Source organism: Alligator mississippiensis, chromosome 11 (genome assembly GCF_030867095.1).
Source record: "Alligator mississippiensis isolate rAllMis1 chromosome 11, rAllMis1, whole genome shotgun sequence".
NCBI classification, from domain to species: domain Eukaryota; kingdom Metazoa; phylum Chordata; order Crocodylia; family Alligatoridae; genus Alligator; species Alligator mississippiensis.
In genome coordinates this window covers 29,196,421-29,222,387 of record NC_081834.1, presented here as the reverse complement: position 1 = coordinate 29,222,387, position 25,967 = coordinate 29,196,421, and the positions used below count along the sequence as shown (strand labels likewise).

General features: G+C 43.6%; 1 protein-coding gene across 4 annotated transcripts in view; it reads left to right on the top strand.

Moving 5' to 3' along the window:
• The window catches only part of HMG20A (high mobility group 20A), a 78,016-nt gene that overhangs the window by 31,787 nt on the left and 20,262 nt on the right, over positions 1-25,967 (top strand). For 3 of the 4 annotated variants that reach the window (XM_019477489.2, XM_019477488.2, XM_006272400.4), the window contains 4 exons: positions 15,592-15,681; positions 17,756-17,903; positions 19,764-19,979; positions 25,519-25,651. In XM_019477489.2, the coding sequence (XP_019333034.1) occupies positions 15,593-15,681; positions 17,756-17,903; positions 19,764-19,979; positions 25,519-25,651 (586 nt within the window). In that variant the 5' untranslated portion in view covers position 15,592. The remainder of the gene's footprint in view (positions 1-15,591; positions 15,682-17,755; positions 17,904-19,763; positions 19,980-25,518; positions 25,652-25,967) is intronic. The other variant, XM_019477490.2, reaches the window with a different exon arrangement.

Here is a 25,967-nt window from a genome sequence, read left to right as displayed (position 1 = left end):
TCTGGGATAGAAAGGAACATCATGGTTTACCTGTTCTTTTCTGTCTGATACATTGCAAAGCAAGTTTGTCTGGCAGGGAGAGAGGCAGGGTGGGTTTGATTTAAATCAAATTGATTATTTAAATCATTAGTCTGGAAGCCTGGATTTGATCACTGTTTTCTACAAAAAGTGCGTTGTTTTATATAACCTTAATATATATTCACAATAATTATTCACAACTCAGAGATAGATGTAGGTTTCATTTTTAGAAGGTACATATTACGCATTTTAAATCAGTGATTTATTTTGATGTTTTTAAAGATTAATTTTGCAGCTACATCAGAAAACGGAATTATGATTTGGTTATTTTATTTACCAAAGCTAATTGAAGCAGATACTTGTGAAGTCACTGGAATGTGAACTATCTCCAATTCACTAAATTAATCATGGGTATTTGGGGGATATTTTTGCCATGCTGTATTAGGAGGACATCAAATGAGCACTACAGCCTTATGTTATTAGCTTGGGGCTTTCTTCTAGATTTCTTCTCATCTTTTATTTTTTTTTCTCTCTTTTATGGCCTGGCAAGCCTGCTGCCACGATAAGTTTTCTATCATACCGTTCCCCCACTAGATCTCAAATCAGTGGAAAGGCTGTACTCAGAAACCTATCCCTCAAGACTTCTGGAATATTTTACTCAAAATATTTATCTTGTTTCTACTGCCCCTCAATCCTTGCATTTATCTCTATACTCCTCCTCCTTGCCCAAATCTACTCCACCCCCAACAATCTTCTATTCACTTAACTTCTTGAAACTTTACACTTCTAGAGAGAGGTAAGGGCTTGACTCTGTGTAAAGAAACTTGTAGAAAGATAATAGGGCTGATGGGTAGGTATTCAGGTCTGTTCTCTCTCATCTCCATATACGGCTGTTAACAACAAGGATGTTATCTCTGGAGACATAAATCCACAGTTTGAGAACTGAAAGTAAGCATCACAGAGATGCTTAATGTGATTTTCTAGACCAGGGTAGGCAAGGTTTTTTGGCCGGAGTGCCGAAAACCCCCACAATGCCTACCTCAGAAGGTACTGGAGTGCTGGCATGCCAGAAAAACAAAATGAGGGCAGGGGGTACATGGCAGGATGCCCTGCTTGTGCCCTGTGCCCCCCACCCAAAGCTCCTGCCCCCCAGCCCTGCTGCCCCTGCTCCCCGACCTGGGCTCTGGCTGTCAGCAGCTACCTAGAACCTGGGCCAGCTGCAAACATCTGCTGCCTCTCTGCCCTGGCCCCAGCCCCAGCTGCTTCCCAGGCCCAGACCTGGCTCTGGGTTCCGGGGAGGCAGTACATACCAGCAGTGTTCCCTGCTGTGCTGCCCTCGCTGCGTCTGCAAAGCAGCGTTGGAACCTGGCACGGCGAGGCACAGCAGGGGGTGCAGAAAGCTGCCTTCTCAGAGCTCCATGCTGCCCTGCCACACTTCCCCTGTGTGCACGGGAGCAGCATGGGCAGCAGCGCAGGGTTGTATCCCTTGCTGCTGCCCCCACCTGCAGGGGAAGTGTAGCAGGGAGCTCAGAGCCCGCAGCTTTCTGTGCCCTCTGCTGTGCCCTGCCATGCCGGGTTCCAATGCTGCTTTGCAGAAGCGGCAAGGGCAGCACAGCAGGGAACATTGCTGGTATGTGCTGCCTCCCCGGAGCCCAGGGCTGGATCTGGGCCTGGGAGGCGGCTGGAGCATAGAGGCAGCAGATGTTTGCAGCTGGCCCAGGTTCTGGGTAGCTGCTGATAGCTATGGAGCCTGGGCTGCTTGCTGCTGGGCTTCCATGGGAGCAGCCCAGGCTCCGTGGCTATCAGCAACTACCCAGAGCTGGGGCCGGCTGCAGCCGGGAGGCCCTGGCCCCAGGCTCTGGGAAGGTAGCAGGTGCCACCACTGTGCCCGTTGGGGCTGGGGGTGGGGAGGCAGCAGCTGCTTGTAGCCTCTGGGCTACAGCCGGCCTTGGCTCTGGGTAGCTGCTGACAGCCCGGGATCTGTGGCTACTCCCATCAGGGCTTGCAGCATCCCAGCTGCCTTGCTGGGAGCAGCCTGGGCTTCCGGCTGGCAGCAGCTACCTAGAACGGGCCGGCTGCAGCCGGGAGGCTGCAAACAGCTGCTGCCTCCCCGGCCCCAACGTGTGCCGAGGAAAATGGCTTCATGTGTCGTGCTCGGCACGTGTGCCGGGGGTTGCCAACCCCTGTTCTAGACTGAGCACTGAGTCCCACTGGGTAGAGTGGTTTTCTTTAATCTTTACTAATCTATAGAGGAGCCCCTAATATAGTCCGCAGCCTGTTGTGACCTATTTATAAAACTTTTCTAAAAAGGTTACATGAATATATCATCTTAAATAGTATATAATTAGAAGTTATAATCCCTATTCTATGATGGAGTCTTGCTCAGAGGCTTCAGATACCATATTTACTCGAATATAAAACAACCCCCCAATAATTATATCCCATATATGGAAAAATTATAAATTTGTTATGATTGCCAATATAGAATCTAATTATCTACAGCAGGGAGAATAAAACTGGGGTAACAGGTAGCCTCCTTGCACTCTGCCCATTCCAACTTTTTCCCTGCCCTCCTCCTTATTGTCAGACCCTGCTCTCGCTAGGCACATGAAACTAAGGGGCAAATGTGAAAACCTTGAAATACCTTGAGATACTCACTTGAAATAGTATACCTGTATTAATTGGCATATAGGCAAATTATTACAGGTACCCATAGACTTAGTTCATCCAAAATTGATGTATTTTACCTTTTTTGAAACTGCTGCAAGTTTTAGCATAAGTACTCCCTAAACACACTTTTAAACAGCAGTCTTGCACCTACTTACACATAGTGCAAACTTTCTTTATAAATATATTTTATGTTCCAGGTCAAATCTGCCAAATCAATTCCGAATCATATCAACTGAGCAGAACTCCAGATTCTCCCCACCCCATGTTCAGTAACAGGGCAGTCTGGTCTGGGTCTGCCTCATGGAGGGTAGAGCCACACTAATCATATGTGACAGGCTGAGAGAGGAGGTAACAGAGGGATGCTGGGTAAACTGTTTGGGGCCCTGATGGTGATCTTTGCCTGACATTGAAGGCTGGTGAAGAAACAGGAATCACTGGAAATGGGAAAGAAAGGTGCAGCTCACCTGTGGAAATGACAAGAAATGTTAAACATATTTAGTGTAATGGCCACCATTACTTGAAAAAGCATCAGTGCTGCAGGAAATGGGAGCACTCCCATATATCTTATTCAGTTGAGCTATACTAATCTATCTTTGTTTTAGGCTTCCATAAGCCTAAGTTCAAATGTCGCATTTGTCAGGGTTGGCTCTGGCCTTCCTGGTGCCTGCCCAACATGGGCCATGGGCTTTATAGTCATGGCCAGTCTTGGCTACATTTAATCAGCCTTATAGCCAGTTTCCACTACTGAGCACATGCTGCTTTTGGCAGCAGCTTAATGATAGACAGTGTATTTAATTAGGTTTCCTTGTGTGCAAATATAACACAAGTGGCTTGTCTTGAACAAATGGGAATACAATGTGTTTTCTTCAAATGGTCTGCTGGAGGGACAAGTATATTTGTTTACGGTATGAAATCTATTTTAAATTTGGCTTTTGCTTTTCGTAAGTGAAGTTGGAAGACAAAATTACTGTAATAGATTTTGAGTCTTTGCTTTAAGTAAGGATGTCCAAAGATTTAAGAGTTTCAGACTAAACAAAGTAGAAAATTTTCAAGCTCCATGTTACTAGACCATAGGACTTTTGTCCGGAACAAAAGAAAATATCATCATAATGGTGTTGTTGGAAAAAGTCATCGAGTTTTCAACTTCATTCTCACCTGTGCTATAACAGCAACCTCTTGTTCACATCTGCTGTTGCCATTCATACTAGATTAGATTAGAAGGAAGGTCATATAGTTGTCTTCATTGGAGTCTAAGCACAGTTTATTAAAACTTAAATTATTTTATTTGGCAATGGAGATTAAAAGCACAGGTATGTGACCCTTTCCCAGTTTAACTAGAATAACTTTCATTCAGACCATCTGTTTACTGGGAAGAGCAGTTACTGGCAGGGCAAAAAAGGTGTAAAGTAAGGAAAAAAGGAACTGAAAGTAAGTAATTTGTTTCAAATTTCCTGTCTTTTAAGGGCACTCCATTTTCTTCTTGCCTTCATCCCTTTTCCTCCTAATCTATTACAGTGCTCTCTCAGATCATCTATTACAGCTAATCTATTACAGTGCTCTCTCAGATGTGCATAGGATCAACAGGTCTTTTTAGTCATTCCCTCCTTTCTTTTGGAACAGTGTCAAACAATTATATAAATCATCATAAGTTTATGTTCTAGAGAGTATTAAGTACAATATTTCAGTTACAATGAAGTCCTGTTATCAGAGAATTTTGTAGAGTCTATGGTTACAGAGCCTTTTTGTACCTGCCCCAGAAAGATGGTTCCTGGGACTGAGGAGAGGTTGGGTGAAGATGGCAGAAAGAAAAATACTAAAAATAAACAGCAGTCAGTTCTCTAGAACTTTGGCATATTATATAGAGCATACATTAAAAATGCTCACTGAGCTAATTTAACCAAAAACACTATGGATTTGTTTTGGTACAGTGCAGTGATAACTAAGGGTACACTGATACAGATTTTTTTAGCTGATACCGATGGCCAATTATTAACCAGCCGTATTGGATTATACTGATCTGATTGCTGCTATGCAGCCTGACAGCTTGGAGAGCAACATCCAACTAGTAAGCCTGTGGGGGAGGGAAGGGGAGTGGAGGGGAGAAGCATATTGAAGCCCCCATCGTGAGGGAGGGAGTAGGGCTGGGACAGAGGCAGGCACTGCCCAGCTGGGGCAGGGCATGGGATGGAGCCGTGGGTGGTTCTTCCAGTGGGTGTGAAGGGGTGAGGAAGGGGGCTGCTTCCTTCACTGCACTAACCCTCAGGAGGCATGGGGGGCATGTGCTCCCTGGATTTGTGCATGGGGTGAGGGCAGGCTTCCCACTGCGGACTGGTGCCGGGGTCTGCACTGGCCTCTTCCCGTTTGTGGGGAGGAGGTGCTGGACCAGGCTTGCACTCGGGGTAGGCAGGGGTGGGTGGGCAGTGGTGGTGCTGGAAGGGCTGTAGCCCACCTGGTAGCCCCCACTCCCGCCCCCAGCGCCACCTGTCCTGAGTGTAGCCCTGGCCAAACCCCCAGCCGGGAGGAGGCTGGCTCAGCTCCCGGCCCCAGCTCACAGTGGGCAGCCCACCCTCACCCCACACAAATGCAGGGGGCACATGCCCCCATGCCTCCCCTGGGGGTGCACACAGCAGTGGGAGCTGCTCCTCCTCCCCATTCCCCTGCACTCTTGGATGAACTGCCCATAGCCCAGCCGCACTTGCTCCCTCACCATGGGGGTCTCAGTCTGCCCCCACACTCCTCTTCCCTCCCCCATGCCCCTTCCCCCCCCCACAGACTTACTGGCCAGACTCTGCTTTCCAAGCTGCTGGGCTGCATTCCTGGCTGTGTGTATGCTGTGGCTGCGCACATGCATGCAGCATTTATTGGTGATATTGTTGATCACAGCGGCCAAAAAAAGCTGATTGCCGATAATGTCAGTTTTCTTTTTATCAGTGCTGATATGATATGGACTGATATATCTAGTGGTAACAGGATCGTCGAAGTCACACTGAAGGCTGTTTAGTAGCTGTTTGAATGTTTGATTTTAGCTGGGACATGTAATAATTAGCAGGGATCCTGGTTTTCTTTTCTTTTTTTTAAATCACTAATTCACTGATAAAACCCCCAAAATCTGCGATTAAAATGAAACGCCACTACATATAGGTATCAATTGAATGCAGTGTTTCATTCATATATTTACAAATTTAAAACAACTTGGAAGCCTAACAGTGCCTAAATCACTATAAAGAAATACATTCTGAAGATCTATATATGTTGGTGTTTGATTTTGCGTTTTTTATCATTGAAAATAACTTTCACCAAAGGCAGGTCCTGCCAGACCAACCTGATTGCCTTTTACGACCAAGTAACTAAATCCTTGGATGATGGTGTCGCCATGGACGTAGTCTTTCTAGACTTTAAGAAGGCCTTTGACACTGTCTCTCACCCCATCCTCATCAATAAATTGAGCGACTGTGGCATTGATGCCTACACAGTTGGATGGGTAAAATATTGGCTGATGGGGCGCACCCAGAGAGTAGTGGTGGATGGGTTGTACTCAACCTGGTGAGATGTGAGCAGTGGGGTACCCCAGGGCTCAGTCCTTGGGCCCGCACTGTTTAACATCTTCATCAGCGACTTGGACGAGGGGGTGGAAAGCACACTGTCTAAGTTTGCTGATGACACTAAGATGTGGGGCGAGGTGGACACACTTGAAGGGAGAGAGAGGCTGCAACTAGATTTAGACAGACTACAAAAGTGGGCAGATGAGAATAGGATGAGGTTCAACGTAGACAAATGCAGGGGGCTGCACCTTGGGAGAAGGAATCCACAGCATACATACAGGCTGGGGAGTTCCCTTGAAAGCACAGAGGCAGAAAGGGATCTCGGAGTCATTATTGACTCCAAGAGGAACATGAGCCGCCAATGCCAGACTCCAGCCAGCAAGGCCAGCCATACCTTGTCATGCATCCAAAGGTGCATCTCAAGCCAGTCCAGAGAGGTGATACTCCCCCTCTATGCGACTTTGGTCAGGCCGCAGTTGGAGTACTGCGTCCAGTACTGGGCACCGCACTTCAAAAGGGATGTTGCCAGCCTGGAGAGGGTTCAGAGGAGGGCCACCCGGTTGGTGAGAGGGCAGCAGGACAGGCCCTACGAGGAGAGACTGAAGGACCTGAACCTGTTCAGCCTCAGCAGGAGGACGCTGAGGGGGGACCTGGTGGCTGCCTACAAGCTCATCAAGGGGGATCAACAGCAAATAGGCAGAGCTTTTTTCTCCCCAGCACCACCTGGGGTGACGAGGAACAATGGTAATAAGCTGATGGAGAATAGGTTTAGGTTGGAGATGAGGAGGCAATATTTTACAGTTAGGGTGGCCAAAATCTGGAACCAACTTCCCAGGGAAGTGGTCCTTGCCCCTACCTTGGGCAAATTCAAGAGGAGGTTGGATGATCATCTGTCTGGGGTCTTGTGAACCCAGCATTCATTCCTGCCTGTGGCAGGAGGGATCTGTTCAGGTCCCTCCTGACCCTAGCTACTATGAAACTATGAAAATCAGGGCTCCCCCTGCCCCCTTTGCTCACCAGGATGCATAGTCCAAGACACAGCCCCCAGGCCCTGCTAGTGCCCCTTGCCCCCCATATCCCAGCCCTGCCAGAGTTTATGGAGCCAGTGACCTGGGTCAGCAGCCCCCTGCCCCCTGCAGCACTGCCCAAATCCCAGCTGCTACTCTCCAGAGGCAGTGGCTGTTGTGGTGGAGTGAAGCATAGAGCCCGGCCACTCCTGCCCCATGGGCGGCACGGCTGGAGCAGAGCCCATCGGGGAGGGTGCGGGCTGCCTGCTGCAATCACAGGCTGCCTGCCCTGCTACCCTCCCGCTTGGGGCCTCCGCGGCCGAGTGCGTGGGACCCAGTGTGGCAGGGCAGAGCAGGGCTAGGTGAGGAAGCTTGTAGCCACTGGGAACTCTTCACCATTCTGGCGAGGTGTCACTTGGCTACCTAGAAGCAGCAAGGGGCACAACTCCATGATGCCACCCCCACTGCTGCCAGGCAGGCAGAGGGCTCCTCACCAGGGCAGTATGGAGCTCCCAGCAGCAAAGGGCTTCCTTACCCAGTGCTGCTTTATGCAGCTGTTCCAGGTGCTACCCACTGGGCTCCAGAGATCCTGGGGGAGGGCAGCCGGGCAGGGAACCAGAGCCTGCAATAGGCAGCTTACACCCACCCCCACCCTGTGTCTGGAGGACATGTGCCCCCCATGATCCCCCAGGAGTGTACAGCAGCAGGGAGCCAGCTCCTGCCCCCCCTTCCCCCTGGACAAGCTGTCTGTGGCCCCAAGACCCAAAACTCTTTGCAAAAGTGGAAAATTCACGTGTTTCTCTGTTAAAAATGAGAAATCCACATTTTTTTCTTAGTTAAAAAGGAAAATCCACGTTTTTTCCCATGGGAAACAGAAAACCCAGATCCCTGATAATTAGCGAACAAGTCCTATTACCATTTGACATGGCTGCACCTCTTTCCTCACATTGCCCCTCATTGGTATTAGAACTGCTGAAAGTTGGATATTTTTTTTCCTATCCTTTTACTGTTTGCCTTTTCTTCTCCCTTATTCCTTTTCCTCTATAAAAAGACCCATCCCCATTCTTTTTCTTCATGTGTAGATTTCAGATTCCTGGTATAATTTAAAATTAAGCTATTGCCAGGGATGTTTCTTCAGAATGGAAATTTGAACCTGCCTAAAGGATTTGTTCAGGTGTTCATGGTAACTGTGCATGCAAATATAGACATGTAAGATGTCTGTGAAAAAATGGGCCTTACTGTGCATGCGGTACCTACAGGCCTACTCTTTGAGCACCTCTTCAAAAAGCTCTATGTAGCAAATTATGTGAATATCTTAATGCAACTTGGGCAGGATGAAAATGTTATCCTTCTGCTGAAATTTAACTCTATTGTTCTGTGATTTCTAGGCATTTTAAATTGATTCTTGGACTACTAAGAATACATAAGTGTTCTTGGAAGGCAAACTAATTGATTCACAGGGGATGCATTAAACCTGTGCCTTGCCCTTCTGTTCTCCCAAAGTACATTTCTCTTCTCTGTTGCTCCCTTCTCTTCTGAAAAAGAGGCCTAGCAGTGTCTGGGGTGGTCTCTGCTCCATGCATGGTTTCAAGTGACTGGGGGAAGCAGGAGGGTTTCTTTAGCTTAAGAGTTGCTGTCAGTGAAAAGTGAAGGATTAAGGAGAAAGTGGAAGGAACAGAATATATGAATGGATCACAAGAAAATGCTTGGAGGACCTGCTGTTGATGACTTGAAATATCTATGGCATAAAGCCCAGCTAGTTTATTTTACGTCATAAGCCATCACAGTAAATACACAATTCCGACCATTTCAGGGATACCAGCATAGCTATGGAGCTATTTTTTCAAACTAACCATAATAATTTGAAAGTTTGCACAAGAAACCCGGAAGAAAAATGTTGCTCAGCGGCTCCCAGGACTCATGCGCCTCTGTGGGGAGCCCCATGTGATGGAGCCAGCTGTCTTCCCCTCTCCCTGTTGCCATGTGCGGCTCCTGGGACTCTGCTGGGAGTGGTGGGGAGCTCCATACGATGGAGCCAGGCTGACTGGGCTCCACTCCCTGCCGCCCTGGCCAAGTCCCAGGAGCTTCACATGGCAGCAGGGAGTGGTGCCAGGCCAGTGGCTCCATCACGTGGGGCTGCCCCCTCAGCAGCTCACGGCTGGAGTTGCACGTGAGCCACAGGGAGCCCCGTACAATGGAACCGGGCCACTTGACCCCTCTCCTTGCTGCCACATGCAGCTCTTGGGACTCAGCTGGAACTGCATGCCACTGGGGGGCTCTGCCTTGGGCCATAAGCACCCCGACGGCCCGCTGCCTGCTGCTGAATTTCTTAGAGCCTCCCATATTCTGATGTGTAGCAGTGACTCCTTGCAGTGCATCATCGCCAATGGATCCTTTCTTGTTAACTTCAGGCTATCCTGTCTTTGGCTTTGAAAGACAGTAAACTGTCCTCTGGCCCACTTGTCTCTTTCTGAATATTCAGCTCTCTAGGACAATTCTCTTTGTTGGCTACTTTGTGGAGATGCTTGGTGTATTTTTTCCTTTCCCTGTCTCCCTTACACTTTTAGGCTAAGCAGCTTTCTCCAGCAGTGTTCTGTAGAACTTCCCATGCTGTTTGACCAGTTGCATCTGTAGTATTCACACTGCGGATCTAGTGATGGTTGGAAATTTCTAGTTGGGTGGATTTTTCTCTTGGTCCCCTTCTTTCCTAGTAGTCACACTGCCTACCTATGCTTCGCTGCCTCCAGCTGTGTATAATTCTACCTCATCTTCTGATGGCTACAGCCTGCCAAACTTCCTCTCTGCTTCTCTCCCCACTCTCCTTCCCCTGTTGTTTTAGGGAATAGTATTTTTTTTTAACTTAAATCTGATGCCAAGAATTCCTGCTGCATTTCCACTCCAGTAATATCTATACTATCCTTCTCATCCAAGAATTTTTCCTCCCAATGCAGTTACTAAGTTGCAGTTCATGTGGATGAAATTTGTACTGCTTCAGGGAAGAAAGAAAATAAGGCATGCTTATTTCTGGTCACAAGTGATTTTTCACTGTTTGTTATCAAGGCACTGGCCATAGAACCTGAAAAAATGGACCTCTCAAACTCTATTAACCCTAGTGGAGGAAACCAGTGGAAGAGGTGCTCTGTCACTTCTTGCATGTAGTAGGGAAGCTTTTAAAAACTCTCACTGTTGACTGTGCTGAATCATTTCCAGCAGTGTGGGCAATGTTGGAAACCTTAAAGCAGGGGTAGGGAAAATCCAGCCCACCAGGCCATTCTATCTAGCCTGCAGGGCCCCTAAAAAATTTAGTAAAGTGAATATTTATTTGCTTCTGGTTGCCTGTCAAAGGAGGCGGCCCTTGACAGCTTGCCCTCGGCAGCTTGCCTAAACTCTGTAAATGGCCCTCCGCCCAAAATAATTACCCGCCCCTGCCTTAAAGTATGTTTCTGGTATTTCTTTAACACCAGCTTATCTAACCTAGTTTAGAGCAGCTCTTATTGATGCCGTGCTTCAGAAGGTGTAGCAGCTTTCTGAACACAGCTAATAATGGTGAGGTTGAACTGCTGAAGCAGTGTTGTTTTTTTTTCAAATACCATTTCTTCCATATGATTATGGATGATAAGTGAAGCTGAGAAAAAGTTGGCTGTTGTTGGGCTGAAGTATCACAACATGGACTTCATACCTGTAACTGCTGTCTCTGTTTTTGTATATCTGTCTCCTCATATTGCTTATCTTTTGATTGAAAAAGATAGAGTCAGAAAAAAGGCAATAATTTAATGTTTTTATTCATACTTGAAGCACAGCAGCGTAAACATTTTGGCCTAAATTAATGCTGATGAAGCTACGTAAGAGTTGTTGCATGAGATCTGCTTATGATTAGCCTACTAGTTGCTCTTTCCTATCCTGAGTTCTGCAACTCTTGTCGTACTGTGCATGATGGACAGAAAAATATTGTGATGGCTTGTTCACCACCAAACAGTCTCTATTCCCTCGAGACATCTGCAGGAGTGCAGAGTGCTACCAGACTGACAAAGCTGAGATTTTGAATGTCAGGGATGCCAGGGAAGTCTGTTGGAGAGAAGTCTGTAAAATAAGTTGCTTTATATAATTTTTTTTTCCCAAAAGAGATGGGTACACAGCTTTGTTTTTCTTATTAAGAAAATCTTTCCAAGAAGCTGCCCTGGCTTTTTCCTAAACTTTTCCTTTTTATCAGATAAATAAGGGTTCCTCTACCACCGAAGGAAGTTGCAAGCTCAGTAGCCATGTGTGACACAAAGCAAAACTTCTTCATTTATTATCTGTTTAACTTGTTCCATTCAGAGCGCTTAGTACACTGATAGAGTAAGGATTATATTTAGGAACTTGGCTTGGTTTTCTGTACTTAAGCGGTTCTCCAAGAAATTGGCAAATAATTCATTTTTCAAGTCCAGTTTAATTCTTTGGCTCCCTCAATGTTTCATTTAAGAACCCCAACCTTGACTTGGATGGAACATATATCTGTTAATCTAGTGACACACAACCATTGTGTCTATAACTTTTTTCCTAAGATAATGTCCATTTTTTTAGGAGCAGTCAGAAACCCTAGCTTTTTAATTTTCATTTGTTTTTCAAATAAAAGGGTCTTTTGCTAACTTCTTTAGAAAGGGTTCAGTTGGGAAAAGCACTCCAGAGATTAAAAAACACAGGATAGGCAATAGAAGAGGATTAATATCCTCAATCCCTTTCTTTCTCACGAGTCTATTCCTGTATGCTCTCCCTATATACATCAAAAATATGAGGATATCTTTACAGTATAATTTTCATCCCCAATGGAAATCAGATTGATGTAGTGTACATGTTTCACCTAGACCTTGCATTGATCTGCTGGGTGCTTGTTTAAAGGAATAAACTGGAAGCACATCATGGTTAAGCATTTTATTATCTAGTGAGGCCTCTACCACCTCTAATAGATTTCTGTTTTGATTGCCAAGATGACAGTTTTCAGAAATATTGAACCAGACTTTATGAAATTGCTGAGTTCTGCTCTATTCATGTCATTTATAATTCCAAAGACTTTTAAAAAATAAATACAATATTCAAGTACACTTGAACTTCTTAATATACTGCACCTTCTTATACAGTTTCACAATCTGACTTTTCTTTAAAAGCTAGCACCTATTTGCTAACAAACCCTGCATTGTTTCACCGTTACTCTCCTTTTTATGTTGTTTTAAAGTAATGCCAGTGTAGCATGGTTGTGGTCACTGTGAGAATCTGGGATTTTTTTTAAGTGCCAGCATTTAGCCAGAGTGTTTTAAATCTGAGATTTAGCTTTCGTTCCAGTCTGTTTCATGCCACATGCTGATTAAGCTCTCATGGTTTGTCTTTGTTGCAGTTAACCTGAGTGATTTCCCACTAGGTTTGAGGGTCTGTGTTAGCCTAGTTCAGGTACAGGCAGCCACAGTGCAAATTATCTGAATGCAGAGCCCTTATAGATGCTGCTCCCCAAGTTGTATATTGCTAGGATGTATTATTCTTTGTTGGAATACATTGGAGAACCATCAGCACTCAAGGTATTTTACATAGGTTCACAATACAGAGTGTGCGGTGTATCAGCCAACCAACCCCCTGGAGTGTGGTGCTCTGACCCAAGGTCTCCATTCATAAAAAGCTAGCCTAGTGTTTCTTGAGGTTTTTTTAACTTTATTAATAAAGTTTACCAAATGATAACAAATTTAACTTACCAAATAACACATTTAACATTTAATGATATGTACAACCCCCTAAAATTTATGTAAAGACAAATCAACAGTGCTCCTTTGACTGAAATCAATAACCACAGGGGTCTTGGGTTTTTTTTTTTCTCTCTCTTGCTTTCAGTCTTTTACCATTCTTTTACGTTTGTCAAGCTTTTTTTTCTTTATCTCTATATAATAATTTACCCTCTTTCCCCCCTCCAAAAAAAATACTGCATAATATACATCTCTCTTATCTACTCATCTCTGCTTTTCATTTTCAATATATTTCAAATTTGTTTTTTAGTGTTATTTCATAGAACTTGCACCTTCCTGAGACTTTCAACAAAGTTTCTCAAACTTTCTGGTTTGGAGGCAGGAGAGGGGTTTTTGTTTGGTTGGTTGGTTGGTTGGTTGGTTGGTTGTTTTTTAGCAAATTCCAAAAATTTCCACCAAATTTTAGAAGTAAGCAACTCTCTTCCTTCTGCCTTGTAGAACACTGACTTGATAAAACAATGTTTCTATTGCTTAAACTTCCCAAACTGTTTGAAACCAGTCAGTGATGTTTTTAGGGATGTCACATGTCTTTCAGGCTTTTTCAGGATGTCATTCTAGCTGCCACTAGAAGATGAGTGATTAATTTCTTATAACTCTTATGTTGTAGAGTTCTCAGGAAGGATCAGTAAGACCATTATGGGACAGCTGGCATCCTGTTATTTCCCTCAGTCTCCCCACCCTTCTTCTAGAACAGTTTAATTCTGTATGTGATAGTCTTCCTGGCTGATTGCATTCTCTCCAACAATTGCTTGTTTTTGTGCCATTAATCCATTTAATTCTAAGTAGAGTTAAAGACCATCAGTAGAGAGGATGATTAAATATTTTTTTTATTGTTATGTAGATAGATGTATGAGGACCATTGTTCCAGATGGTCTCCCATTCTTCATCCAATGCCATTAGCCCACTTGATTATAAACAATGCTTTTTCTTCTATATGGCTATTTAGAATTGCTTTATATAATACAGACAATAGGCCTATATTTTTCATAGGTGTGACCAATATTTTCTCAAAGTATGTCATTTTAACTGAGGTTTACCTTTCTTTGAGAATGTGTTGAAAAGTGTCTCAGTTGCAGGTTAGCCTAGGTTTAATGCACCACTAAATCCAGATGAGGGGCTTATGTACGAATGGGGAGGTCAGCAGCGATACCCAAATGAGAACCTTGGGTAGCTCTGAAAGGAACAGAAGGTCTCTCCAACAGAGACTGTCAACAGAAGTTATATGGTCTTTCCTTTTTCAGTGATCATGTGTAATAAATACAGGTATGAATTTACTGTTTTGCAATCCTTATATCTTTAGTGCATGTAAGGATACAACAGCTGCTTCTGACATGGAAACCAGGTTTCTTTGATTAAACTGTCAACAGCAGTTGCCCATTTCTTTTGTTTTCATGGCAGCATTCAGTTTGTCATGGGGTAGTCAGTAAACAGGAAATACTTCAGTGACCACTGGAATGTAGCCCCATGAGATAAATAATGCACTATTGTAGGCACAACAAAAATGTCATGAAAGTACAGAAGAGGAAGTAAAAAAATGCAATCTCAAACTGCAAGTCTGATTCAGGTAGCTAAGCAGAATGTTACTGAAGTTTTCAGTTCTATTTGCATATGTGTGCTTGATGGATCCTATGTGGGATGACCAGCAGTGTGGGTTGGTAGGAAGTACAGGTGTGCGAAATGGGCCCTATTTGATTCCGATTCAGCCCAAATCAGAGAGAGTCATTCGATTAGTTGATTCTGATCACCGTCCCTGATTCAGTTCAGCCAAATCTGAAGATTTGATGCTAATTTGGACATAGGCGCAGCTTTTAAATGTTTTTTCCGCATACCTCAAGGGACCAGGCATGGCTCATGAGCGCTACGATGCTGGGGCGGATGGAGCCTCCCACAGGAGTGCGGGGGGGCCCCGCATGCTCAGCAACGAGACCAGAAGTGGACCGGCAGTATTCCCGGTCCACTTCCAAGTCTGCTGGGGGGCTCCCCCTCGCTCCCCAGGCTTGATGATTTGGCTGCAGGGTGACCCCGGCTGTGCCCCCCAGGCCCAGGAAGCACCAGTCTCCTGGGGCGGGGGACCAGTGCATCTGATCCACTTCCAGGTCTGCTGCCGAGCACACTGGGGACACCCCCGGGCTCCTGTGGTACACTCCATGTGCCCCAGCATCACAGCATTCACAAGCTGCCTAGTACCTTGAGGTATGTGGACAAAACATTTGAATCTGTGTCTGTCTAAATCACCAAATCTCTCTGAATCGATTCGAAGGGTTCTGATTCGATTCGGAGAGACTAAAGGGCCTCCTGATTCGATTCGGAATCAGAGATTCGTCCACTGAATCCGTCCAGATCGAATCAGCAACCAAAGTTTCTCACAGCCCTAGTAGGTTGGTTTAAATCACAAAATAAAATTTATCAATTTATTAGTTGGAAGTCAAACTTAACCAAGGTGTTAGGGTTAAATAGGAGTTGATGCTGTGTGTTGCACTTAAGATTTATATTATATAAGATTTACCAAGAAATTTGCAAGGGGGAAGGGCAGTTGCTAGAAGTAAGTAAAATATTTTTGCTTCCACTTTCTCATCTTTCCAAAAGTATGGAGAACCTGATGGCTGGCTCATCCCTCCCCCCATTATTTACGGATGAAGATGGGTCAAAGGAGAGCAATGAAGTTGCCACAGCTGGGTAAGCAGTTACTTTCTTAAACTCAGTTTGCATATAGTCTGTCCCTGAAGACTCCACAGAGAAATTAGTTCTGTGGGAAGAAAGGCAACTTGTACAAATCACATTATAAAAGTCTCCCCTGGCCCTGATGTAGCAATCTTGCACTCCAGCAACCAAACTTATTGAACAATGTTATAAATTTCTTTTTAAGGTGTATCTCTATGTTACTTTTAAAAGCTTGCTTTCCAAGGACAGTCTTAGTCTGTAATCAGAGTGGTTTTATTTGCTGCTGTGGACCCTGCTAAACAGAGATTTTTTTTTTTTTGTTAAAGATATGCTGTTCATCAAAGGACTTTCCAAAACAAAGCTGCTAAATTAATGTTTTTCCTGTCCAGCAAGCAACCTCTCCCTATTTTCACAGACCATAAAGCCAGAGGCCTTTGTTTGTGGGTGCAGTGATGAAAGATGAGACTCTTATATATATTTTTTTGAAACATGGTTATGCTTGAACAGGCTTATTTCTGTTCTTAGGACTCCAGAGGACAAGCTCAGATTTTGTGTAAGCAAGTGCAACTCCAGTTAAACATGGTACGAACTATAATTAAACACAGGCCTGTTCAAGTAGGTGTCCCTGAGTTTGGCTCAGCATATCTTGGACTGAAGATTTGCTGCTGCCATACGTGGTCGGAAGAGATTAACATCTTGAATAACCTTTTATCACCTTTCATTGAAAATCAGTTAAATTGTTCCTATAAATGTAGTTTTAAAAACTTATCTGTAAATGACTGACTGCTTTTTTTTTGATAGACTGGAAGACTGCAATGATTAAAAAATTCAAAAAGCTATTCTGAAAATGTCACTATGATATTTCATATTACATCTAAGGACTCCACATATGCTTAGTTCATAATAAATATAGGTTCTTGGGTTTTTACCCCCTGCCACCTCCTCTCCTCCCAGCAGCTGCTAACTCTGCAAACTCAGTCTAGGATCTAGAAATCAAGCTTGACCCTTTCTGGCCTGTGTATTTTCACCAGTGAACTTGACTCAACTGGTACATGTTTTAGAATAGGATGCAATTGAGGTGTACAACTCTATTCCCAAAAAATGTGTAGTGGGCCAGAGACCCCACCCGACAGATTCTAAAATTTTCTGTGAATCGTTCCAGTGAGAACAATAGTTAGAATGACCACTGGATTGTTGCAGCAGAATCTCGAGGTCCAAGCAGCTCTATGGGGATGTTCATAGATTACACATCTTCAATTTTGGCTACTCTCTTGAGACAGCTTGGCTTCTTCAAGGGGCTGTGATTGACTGATACAGGTCTCTCAAAATCTCTTGGCTACTTTGCTGTTCAGGGATCTAGTAGGACCTAATTATCCAGATATATCAGCAGGAGATAGTACTGTAAAAATTTCCATCTCAAATCCCATGGAACCCCAATGCCACAGAAGGATTTACCAAGGAGTATAGATAGAGACCTACTGAATTCACAGCGGAAGTGGGTTGCGTGGCAGCTCCTTTAATTTTGCAGGTTCCCCTGTGCATTCTCCCCCATTGCTGATTGGCTTTGGGGCTCTGGGGGCCCTGCTGCTTCTTGCTGACCAGCCAGGAGGCAAAAAGAGCACCATATTTAAAACCACAGTTTTCACCTCTTTACAGGAGGAAATGAAGAATAAGATCTTCCTCTCCAAGCATTGTTTGTTCTGAACGCTACTGTAGAATTCATGCAGTCTTCATTCCTGTTCAACCTTCATTTTCTTAGGATTTCATATATGATAGTTGTTTGAAGCAGATTAGCTTGGAGGAAACTATTCTCACACAAAAGTTAGTTTTTTTTAGGACTGTTTTGTCTCCATCAGGATTTGGAAGCATTTTTATCCTAAGCCCTTGATAAGAACTGTAGACCATGTCCTAGAAATCACTTTGATGGAACATACAGTATTCAGAGTTGCTGTTTTGAAATTTCTCATCTTTTCAGTGGCACCAACCTTGAATAATATTCGCAACATCATTGCATATTCTGGAGGAGCAGAGGGAAATCGCTTACCATGATAATGGCTGCACTTTCTCATACTGTGACCTAATTTTCCAGCCTAGTCCACTCTGAGGGTTTGTTCAGTGGTGGAGCGTCGCAGCCTGTGAACAACACGGACTCGGTGGAGGACTTGTCACAAGTTCAGCAGCCTCAAAATGAGTCTTCTAATACAGTTGAAAGCAGTGAACAGAAGCCTGAAGAAGAGGTGAGTTGAAATAACAGAGTTAGCACAAATGACTTGTTGATAGAAGGGGAAAGCATAGGCTGTCCCCCTGGTAGTTCATCTTACCCATTCAAGTTTTTCTCATTACAGACACATACCTTCATCCATTTACCATTTTCAGGAGGTTCTTTTTCATGTCTTTATTCAGCCTACCTATTTTGCTTCTGTTATACAACCACATTCCTATGGTCAGGGAAAGCTAGCAGGTAGGCCTTCTGAGAAAGTGATATCTGCCCCCAAAGTAGCCAGGAAATGTTAGTATTTTGGTGGTTTGTTTAACTGTCCTCTCCCTTCCATGAAGATTAACTATATTATTGCCACAGTTTACCCTGGCTTCTAATTCAGATAATTGATAACTGATGCCCCTTCAAGGAAACTGTACACAACTTTTAGAAGAGTATAGAGGATATCTTGAATGCTTGTTCAGGAGACATAGTATTGCCTGATGGCTAATGTAAAAAAATTAGGATTCAAATTTGAGTTCTATTGAAATCTCTTTCTGGGATTTACTATGTGGCCTTGGACAAGTCAGACAGTGCTTCCATTTCCCTAATTGTAAAAATACTTATCCAGTTGTGTGTAGTGTTTTGTGATTCTAATGAAAAGTAACAATTCTTTCTTAGACTGAACCCGTGCACTCTCCCTTACTCATATGGATGATTTAGAATGTTAAAGAACAGAAAAAAATCATTTGTTAAAGTGCTTTTATAATAAAGAGATGGTCCTCTTCTTGAATCCTGTGTTCAGTTTGACCTCATCTCAAAACACTATTCCAAATAAAGTAAAATACCCAAAAGGCAGACAAAATCATTAGACCCCTGAAGGAGGGTGAACATACAAGGAGAGCTGATAGTGTACAGCATAAAAAGGCAGTATTGAGATTTACTCTGCATGACAGAATTGGATGGTTTGTCATTTATGTCTCTGACTTGGGTTCACTTTTGGTCCTCGAACAAGATACTTTATAGCCAAGGTTCATTTGTAAATAAGGGGTATTTATCTGTTTCTGTAATGCTCTTTGAGGCTTACAAAAGTTGTTTAAAAAACAAAGTAATAAATGAAGATGGGAATAACATGTAGTAAAGAGAACCAACAGAACGACCTTCACACTAGAAGACTAGGACGTACCACACCCAGAAGCAACAAATTTAGAAGGGAGAAGACTAGTTAAGAACAATCGTGTTGGCTAATATATGGGACCCACAATAGGATATGGAGACAAAGAACTTTGTTCAGTAAAAAGAAGGTTTAGACATTCAGTTTAGAATCAGAATTGCATCTGCAGTTATTACTTTGGATGACACTTTCATGAGCTGTCACTTCTCAAACTTTACAACTGTGGTCAGGAAGAAATGTAATTCCATGGCATAATATTTCTCAGTTGTCTAGGTGCACTGAGATTTATTTATTTCCTTGTAAAGTAACTGTGAGGAGTCACTGCTGGAGGTAATATACTAACAGTGTGGTCCATTAATAAATTCCATTGTGGACCATAATAAATGTTTCAGTATCATTCAGATGGATGATTTGGTGTGATGAGGCTTGTCTCATTTCATGATCTTATAGCTAGAGGATTTCACTAGGGTTATGGAGATGTTGTCTCATTTGTCTCAGGAACTAGGAGTGATGCTATTAAATAGTTTCTGATAATGAGGCTTATTTAGCTTTAATCAGAAAGTTGGGCTTGGACTAAAATCAAGTTTGAATTTAACAGAGGAAGATAAGTGGATAAGTGTGTACTGCGGCAACATGGTCCTTATGAAAATGTTTGAGAAATCTCTTCCTTCCAGGGGTGGTGGGGTTTTTGCTTCAATCTGAATTTTATTCCATTTCATTTTGCAGCAGCAAAGAACTAAACGAGGAGGCTGGGCCAAAGGGAGAAAGAGGAAGAAACCCCTTAGGGACAGCAATGCCCCAAAATCCCCCCTCACAGGGTATGTGCGATTCATGAATGAGCGTAGGGAGCAGCTTCGAGCGAAGAGGCCTGAAGTCCCTTTCCCAGAGATCACCAGGATGTTGGGCAACGAATGGAGTAAATTGCCTCCCGAAGAGAAACGGGTACCATTAAACTCCCTTTTCCTTGTTGGAATTTGATTGTTGTTTAATGGAAAAATAGGTGCTCAGTAAGGAAGATGACAGTGTGCGACTGCCAGGGTGTTTAGGAAGGTGTTTTAAGGTGTGGTGCACAGACCCTCCAAGACTGAAGGAATGAAACCTTTTGGGATCAAAGCATCTTAAGCCAGTCGTTGCTGGGGAAAAATTCCATCAGGCCTACAAACAATGCATTTTATTCAGAATATTGGTGAAAGGTCTAGAGAGGATCTACAGCTTGTGTGGGATCTGTGTAGATTGGACCTGTGTATTATCTATCCCAGGTCTCAGCTGAAACTGGGTTTTCCAAAGCTGAAATAGTTAGTGGTGGGGCAGGAGTTTATCCCTACTCACTACAGCTGAGGGAAACTGACAGGGTTTCAGGACTGATGGGTGGACCTTGTTAACTTATTAGGGGATGTCTCTCTGATTAACTCATTAGGGGATGTAAACTTTTGGTTTCAGAGGAAGACCAGCAGACCTGTAGGAACAGGCTGCTGATACAGAACTGGGGAAAAGCTGTTTTACACCAAGTTTGTCCTTTTTAAAGTTTTATAGCTCTTAAATTGATAGTGAAGGTACATCTACACTATCTCAGGACACCACTGGGGAATGCTGTAGCGATGCAATTCACAAGTATTACCTTGCAAAACAGATGCAAAGTAGCCACTGTAGTGCAGCCCTGGCCACAAACCAATAAGCTCCTTCTTTTGGAGCAGATGTGAAATGCTTCGGTATGGTGCTCTCTAGTATGGTTCTAAAAAACTGTAGACATGAGTTGTTCCATCATTTGAGTCTGTCTCTCTCTAAAATTCTGTCCCAGAAAAAGGAACTTGCATTCTTTCAACCAGAATACAGTACATCTTTTGATCTTTACTTGGACCTTCTGCACTGTACCTGACTGTGTGAATGACAGCAAAGTCCACCTTTTTTTCTGTTTCTTTAACTCCTGCCACCAGAGCAAACACCATTACCTTGACTGAATTTACACTAATCACAGCATCATAGTTGAACTGATTACTGTAAGGCAGCCTGAACAGGAACTCCCAATCTCTTACTTTTAGAGGGGTACCGATACATCAGTCCCATATCATATTGGCACCAATATAAGGAAATTTGACATTATTGGCAATCAGGTTTTTTTGGCTGATGTGGCTGATAATGTTACCAATAAATGCCCCATGCATGCGCACAGCTGTGGTGCAGCGCACAGCTGTGGTGCAGCACACAGGCAGCCAGGAGCATAGCCCAGCAGCATGGAGAGCAGCATCCAGCTGGTAAGTCTGTTGTGGGGAAAGGGGTGGGGGGGGGAGGAAGGGGCTTGACAGGGCAGATTAAGGCCTCTGTGGTGAGGGAGGGAGTGGGGCAGGGGCAGGACATAGGACAGAGTTGTGAGCAGCTCATCTGGGGAGCATGGGGAGGGGGGGTAGCTCCTGCTGCTACACTCACCGTGGGTGGTATGGAGGGTGTGTACCCCCCTGATCTGTGTGTCGGACAAGGGTGGGCTGCCACTGTGGGCTGAGGGTGGTGCCAGGTTCTTCCCGGCAAGGGGACTGGGCCAGTACTGTGCTTGGGGCAGGCGGCAGTGGCGCTGGGAAGGGGACTATAGGAGGTGCTACATCCACCCCAAAATTTGCCGTAGCCCCATTCCCAATGCCACCTCTGCCTGCCCCAAGCACAGCCCTGGCCCAGGCCCCCTGCCAGGAAGAGCCCAGTGCCATTCCCAGCCTGCAGCCGCAGCCTACTTTTGCCCCAAGCACAGATCCGGGGGCACATGCCTCCCCATTGCCTCTTGGGAGCAGGAGCTGCCCCCCCCCCCTCCCTGTGCCCCTTTGTTGAGCCACGGCTCCATCCCATGCCCTGCCTTGGCTGTGCAGCGCCAGCCCCACTCCCTCCCTCACTGTGAGGGCCTCAGTCCCCCACATACAGCCCTTCCCTCTCCCCTCTTCTCTTCCCCTACAACAGACTTACCTGCCAGATGCTATTCTCCAAACTGTCAGGCCACATATTGGAAATTGGATCAGTATTGGCCAATATGGTTTATTAAAAATTGGCTATCTGCATTGGCCAAAACAATCTCTGTTGGTGCACCCCTACTTTTTAAAAAAAAAACCAAAACGATTGAAATAGGAGTGGGGAAGAACCACAATGTACAATATAAACTCTAAGAAGTCTTTGAATCTTTTATAGTTTTAGAAAGTGAGTTGATACAGAGTAGAGAAGAGTTCTGCATTTACCCCTTTGTCAGTATTTCACCGGATTGGATTTTCTTTCCTTACACATTTTACAAAAAATCTTTTATACCCTGAGACTGTCTTCTGTCAACGTTGATGTTTTGTGTCACTTCCTAGAATATCAGTTATACATGGATATTATTTGTCTATACAATATTTTATGAAAATGTTAACAATAATAGAAAATGCATGTCAAGGCAAGTCTGCTGAACTTGATGATACATCTTTTGCAGTGTGAATACTGTCAGTCGTTCCAGGAGCTGAGGGAAGAAGGGTAGGATAAATGAAATACCATATTTACTTGAATATACAAGACAAGGTTTTTTCCCCAGTCAGCATGGAGAAGAAAAGACTATTGCCTTATATTAGTGTGCAAATAAGTCTCATTAAATACCTGCCTATCATTAAACTGCTGCCAAAAGCAGCATGTACTCAATAATGGAAACCAACTGTGAAGTTAATTAAATTCAACCAACGCAAGTATGACTAAAACGCATGGACCATAACAGGGGAAACATTCTGATGGGAATCTACCACAAACATATAGCTCATCTGAATAAAGATCCACAGTAGCTGGTGGCTCATTACAGGCAGTCCCCCTCAGTGCCAACTTTTTCAAGTTTTTGGTGAGCCACTACATTGAATATATTTTTACTTCCTCTTTACTCCCACAGCTGAACTGTACCTTTCTTTCCCATGTCTAATGATTCCTGTTTCTTCACCAGCCTTAAATATCTGGCAAACATCACTGAATGGGGCTTCAAACAGTTCACCCCAAACCCCTCTGTTGCCCTCTCTCTCAGTCTGTTGCATATGATTAGTGTGGTCCTGCCCTCCATGAGGTAAAGCCAGACTAGGTTGTGCCTCATCTTCATATCAATTTGTGGAGGATCTCAGGACTCATGACAAGAACACCCAGTTTCAGTCATGAGTGGGAGTCTGTTTAGCACATGGATCCTTTGTAGGGGGTATGTGGAATAAACACATGTATATTGAGCAGTGCTGAGCTGTGGGGTTACCATCGCTTGAAATGTCTGCTCTCCTGGGCCCCGCCCAATGAACTACCATGAGCCTCTTGGTTTTGGACGAATATCATGCATAGTTTATACTATATTTAAGTAGGTAAAGAAGTGTTGCTTAAAGTGTGTTTATGGCATGCCTATGCTAAAACTTGCAGCAGTTTCATCAAAGGTAACATGCATCAATTTTGGGTACCTGTAATAATTTGCCTACATGGTAAATTATGTTTATTTCAAGGTCAACATTTTTTAATTTGCTCCTTACTTCTATGTGCTCAGGGAGAGTAGGGTCTGATAGGAAGGAAGGAGGGAAGCTATTACAGAGGGAAGAAGAGGTGGGGGGGCAAAGGGGATTTATTTTCCCTGCTGTAGCAGTGGGAGGAGGACAAATTCAAGATTAGATTAGAGTCTATACCTGGTAAATTATAACAAATTTATTATCTAATCTAATTATTGGGAGGGTCATTTTATATTTGAGTAAATATGGTACTCTGACCAAATATTCTTATAATATCAGAGAAAGTGCCTTCTCCTAGGAAAGAAGAGACTAGGTGTTCAGACCTCCTCTTTTGTAGCTATTGTTTAAATTCCTGGAGTTTACTACCCTTGTTGATGAAGGCCAGGAATTCTAGCCTAGCACATGGTAAGGCAGCGCCTGAGCACTCCCTTTCCTCTTGTCCTGCAGTGTTCTGTGAATAAGTAGTAGAAAGCTTATGCAATATCACTGCAGGCTAAGAATCCATGTCCCTAGCCTGATGAATCCCAGTCATACTACACTGCCCTGCTTTTAAAAAAACAAAAAAAGAGTGGCCAAATCAGACTTTGGTTATTTTATTTCTAACCTCAGTACATGACATTCCTTTTCCAGAACAGAAATCCTGAATTCCTGAACACCAGGATTACTGTTGAGTAGTAGGGAGTTGATTAACTCACTAGAAAAATGTGTGAAGTCCCACTTGAGTGTTTGTTTTCGAAAGGGACTAGCAGTTATTCCTCTAGTTCAGGTGATATGGGCTAAGCTAGGGATATCTCTCCCTTGTTAGCTCAGTCCTGGGGTAAAACAGCGGGTTATTAATAAACAAAAGCTACATTTAGTAGCAGCTAGGGCTTCAGGAACACCATCCTAAACTATGAGAAAATATGGGAGTCAAAAGTTTTAAGGAAAAAGCCTTGTCCATCTCTTTCCACTTGCATTTTCTACAGCAATATCAATAACACATGCTACTGCTCTGTAAGGCTTTCACTTCTGTCTGCAAAAGATGCCCAACAGAAATACATAGCCTAACTCCATCAGTCTTGCCCTCAGACACAAAACTGCAACAATGGCTTTAGTAATAAGGCAAAGTAATGTGCCAAGTGCACGTCATGTATGACAGTAGGATGTACTGATCTCTTAATGTATTGGATATAAAAATATCTGAGGTCACTGTTGAGGTCTTGATCTAAACTTGTCTGAGGAAAAGGCCTTAAGAAAATTATATCTAGGTGCAATGAAGGGAAAGGCAATTTTTGGTTTTTTTAAGCAGCCATTCATCTTAGTTCTTTATTATGGCAACTCTGTAAATGGTTCGTAGTTTCTGTAAATAGATCTGTAGCTAAGTTTCTTGCATTATGCAGATGTGTGAAAATGTTTCGGGCAAGAATGACTTCCGTTCTCAAGTTGAATTCAAACATTAAAGCTTCAGCTGACAGAACCGTCTAGATCCTTTTCTGATTTTTAAAGCATTTCCTCACTGTAGCCACAGTGTTTCACTTGTCTCATCAGAGAAGTGAAGAGATGCTCAGAAGGCTGCCGAATGATAGTGGTTTTCTCTTAGGAATGTTAAAAGAGCACTGAAACACTATTGCAGCAATCTAAAGAGCTTCCTACTTGGCAGCATGAAATGCCGCCCACAAACTTCCAGTTCATTAAGTATTCTCTGATTATAGCATGTAAATAGTACTCAACTTATCTAAGAATCCTAGCAGCCAGTCATCTCTTATGTTCAGGTGAACTGTCTTAAGTCTTGAAGTAAACTTAACAGAATTAATGACTTGGTTAAAATGTTACTTATTTTTCAGTGTTTTTTTTCTTGGACTTCTTTTGGTTTTCCACTGTAATTATCACAGCTTAGGGTTCTGTGTTCTGCATCTCACATGCATTCTCATTTGTTTTTTCTTCATTCCTTTCCTATCATCTAGGCAGATGATCAGCAGTTCACCTGTGCTATATTTCTTACCCTGAAGTTCTCTGTTTTTTTTTTTCTTTTGCAGCGTTACCTTGATGAAGCAGATAGAGATAAAGAACGTTATATGCGAGAGCTGGAGCAGTACCAGAAGACAGAGGCTTACAAAGTTTTTAGCAGGAAAGCACAGGATAGGCAAAAAGGAAAATCACACCGGCAAGGTATTAAACTGTAACAAATACAGTGCCTAACAAGTATAAAAATACCAATAGACCTTTAATTAGAAGAACAAGGTATCCCAAGTAACCAAGGCCACTTTTGAAAAGCCTTTTATTGTGTGCCCTGTATAGAACCTACCCTTTTGTGTTCATCTAAAAAAACAATGAAGGTATGAGGAGTGATTTGGTTTATGTAGATACTACTGTACCTGAACTGTACTATCACAGGTGTAAAAAAATGAAGTTAGAGAGAAGTACTGTGCACATACCTTTCTTTAAGAATTAAAGAGATTATTTCTAGGTTGCATAACTAACTTCA